Source organism: Quercus lobata, chromosome 4, assembly GCF_001633185.2.
Source record: "Quercus lobata isolate SW786 chromosome 4, ValleyOak3.0 Primary Assembly, whole genome shotgun sequence".
In the NCBI taxonomy this organism is placed as follows: Eukaryota; Viridiplantae; Streptophyta; class Magnoliopsida; order Fagales; family Fagaceae; genus Quercus; species Quercus lobata.
In genome coordinates, this window is record NC_044907.1 from 61,676,419 (window position 1) to 61,679,487 (window position 3,069).

Sequence of the window (3,069 nt, forward strand, 5' to 3'; positions counted from 1 at the left end):
CTTGTCATTGCAAGTTTAGCTTGCCTATATACAAGCTCATTAGGAGCAAATATTTCATATGATTCAAATGCCATAATTATTGATGGAGAGCGGAGGGTTATATTATCGGGCGCAATTCATTATCCACGCAGCACAGTGGAGATGTGGCCAGATCTTATTCAAAAGGCAAAGGATGGTGGGCTGGACGCAATAGAATCATACATCTTTTGGGGTCGCAATGAGCCACAGCGTCGCAAGTATGATTTCTCAGGAAATCTAGACTTCGTCAAATTCTTCAAGCTGGTTCATGAAGCTGGACTCTATGCCATTCTACGCATCGGTCCTTACATTACTGCCGAATGGAACTATGGTGGTGTCCCTGTGTGGGTACACAATTTGCCAGGTGTTCAGATAAGGACAGATAATGAGGTGTGGAAGAATGAAATGCAAACATTCACAACCAAGATAGTAAACATGTGCAAAGAAGCAGGCTTGTTTGCTTCACAAGGGGGACCAATCATCTTTTCACAGATTGAAAACGAGTATGGGAACGTCGATGGACCTTACGGAGCAGCAGGGAAATCCTACATTCAATGGGTTGCTAAAATGGCTGTATCCCAAAACACTGGCGTCCCCTGGATTATGTGCCAACAACCAGATGCTCCACAACCCATGATCAATACTTGCAATGGTTATTATTGTGATAATTTTACACCAAACAATCCTAAGAGTCCAAAAATGTTCACTGAGAATTGGACTGGATGGTTCAAGAACTGGGGTGGCAGAGACCCTTTCAGAACTGCTGAAGATGTGGCATTCTCAGTTGCACGGTTTTTTGAATCCGGCGGAGTTTTCAACAACTATTATATGTACTATGGAGGAACCAACTTTGGACGCAATGCTGGAGGTCCATACATCACAACTTCTTATGATTACAATGCCCCACTTGATGAATATGGGAATCCCAATCAACCTAAGTGGGGGCATCTCAAGGATCTCCATGCTGCTATCAAATTGGGAGAAAAGATTCTTACTACTGGCAATAGGACTTCCAAGCAATATGGCAACATTCATCTGACCACATATGCTGACGCTAAGAATGGAAGCAGATTCTGCTTCTTGAGCAATTCAGATGTTTCACATGATGCCAATGTTGACTTGCAAGAAGATGGTAAATACTTTGTGCCTGCTTGGTCTGTCAGCATTCTTGAAAATTGTAGCAAGGAAGTGTACAACACTGCAAAGGTTAATGCCCAAACATCAATTATGGTTAAGAAACAAGTTGGTAGCAGCCGTCATCATAAACGGCTCTCTTGGGTGTGGGCACCAGAGGCAATAAAAGACACACTAAGAGGAAAAGGTAAATTCAGAGCAGATCTACTCCTTGAACAAAAGCGAGCAACAGCTGATTCTAGTGACTATTTGTGGTACACGACTAGTGTTAACACGAAAGGAAAATCATCTTTGGAGAATGTGACTTTGCGTGTAAGCACCCAAGGTCATGTTCTTCATGCCTTTGTTAACCAAAAGTACGTTGGTTCTCAATGGGGCACAAATGGCAAATACAATTTTGTGTTTGAGAAACCTGTATCTCTAAAGCGTGGGACTAACATTATAACTTTACTTAGTACCACAGTTGGATTGGCAGGCTATGGTTCTTTTTATGATCTTACTCCCGTTGGTATAGCAGGAGGCCCTGTAGAATTGATTGGATCCAATTCTACTTGGAATATATCATCCAACCAATGGTCTTACAAGGTAGGATTGAATGGTGAGATCAACCAACTATACAATCCAAATAGAGCCAATCTGAGGAGGTGGAAAACTACGCTGGATGTTCCTGTAGGGAGACGTTTGACATGGTATAAAACCACTTTCAAAACTCCTTCTGGTACAGACTCAGTGGTGGTGGACTTGCTAGGTTTGGGCAAAGGTCAAGCTTGGGTGAATGGGAAAAGCATTGGACGCTATTGGCCTTCATTCTACGCTAATAGCAGTGGATGCAGTGATTCATGTGATTACCGTGGAGGGTACTTTGCTGAAAAATGTGTGACAAATTGTGGCAATCCAACCCAAAGGTGGTACCATGTGCCAAGATCGTTCCTCAAGAATGACGGAAACACATTGATTTTGTTTGAAGAATTCGGTGGAAATCCTCTGAATGTGTCTTTCCAAACAGTCACGATTGGAACTGTGTGTGGAAATGCATACGAGGGCCACGAATTGGATCTTTCATGCCAAGGTGGGAAAACCATCTCAGAAATCAAATTTGCAAGTTATGGGGACCCTCAAGGAAAGTGCGGTTCATTCAAGAAAGGTTCTTTTGAGGCTACCAGTAGTTTCTCTGTGGTGGAAAATGCATGCATTGGGAGGGAAAGTTGTTCCATCACTGTGTCATCTGCAACATTCGGAACATCCAACCTAGGCAGTGTCAATGGAAGATTGGCAGTGGAAGCTGTCTGCTAAGTTAATTAACTTCACCCATCTATTGTATTTCTCTAATTTTATCGGGCTATGTTTGTTTCGCACACTCTGTTTTAATAAACTGAAAACATGAGTTTAACGCGAGTTAAAGTCACGTTTTTCAGTTACAGAAACACAGACTCACCGTGTGAAATAGTTTTTACCTTTCAATCATTTCTCCTATTCTATGTACGCCTTTTTAGCATGTCAATAATCCATTCTAATGAAACTCAATTTTGTGTTTGAAAAACCTGTATCTCAAATGCGTTGGGCTAACATTTTAACTTTACTCAGTGCCACAGTTGGTCTGGCAAATGGGTTTCGCCATAAATTTATTTGAGTTCTTCCATGGCCGCAACAATATTACATAATATTTTTATAACTTGAGCTATCAACCCTCCATAAGTTAGTTTAAAATAAAATAAAATTATATCTGGACCAACCAAAATTTAAAATAAGGTTATTGTGAAAACATTGTAAGATTTTGTTGTACTTATAGACTTCTGAATATAATTAGTAAATTCACTATTATGTGAGAGGATGAGAAGAAGACGCAATATCAAAATCCCAAATGATTAATCTTCAAACCATACTCATTTAGATTGAAGAATTTGAACATTACATAAA

The 3,069-nt window shown here is 40.5% G+C and overlaps 1 protein-coding gene across 1 annotated transcript; it reads left to right on the forward strand.

Annotated features, from left to right (window-relative positions):
- LOC115987671 (beta-galactosidase 7-like) lies at window positions 1-2,589 on the forward strand. Its single transcript, XM_031111261.1, has one exon. The coding sequence runs from the start codon at window positions 142-144 to the stop codon at window positions 2,443-2,445; it is 2,304 nt and encodes a 767-aa protein (XP_030967121.1). The 5' UTR covers window positions 1-141; the 3' UTR covers window positions 2,446-2,589.
- Window positions 2,590-3,069: the final 480 nt, after the last annotated feature.

Bases quoted from the DNA above. Each gene is read 5' to 3' on its own strand.
- LOC115987671 (XM_031111261.1), top strand. From the start codon at position 142: ATGTGGCCAGATCTTATTCAAAAGGCAAAGGATGGTGGGCTGGACGCA.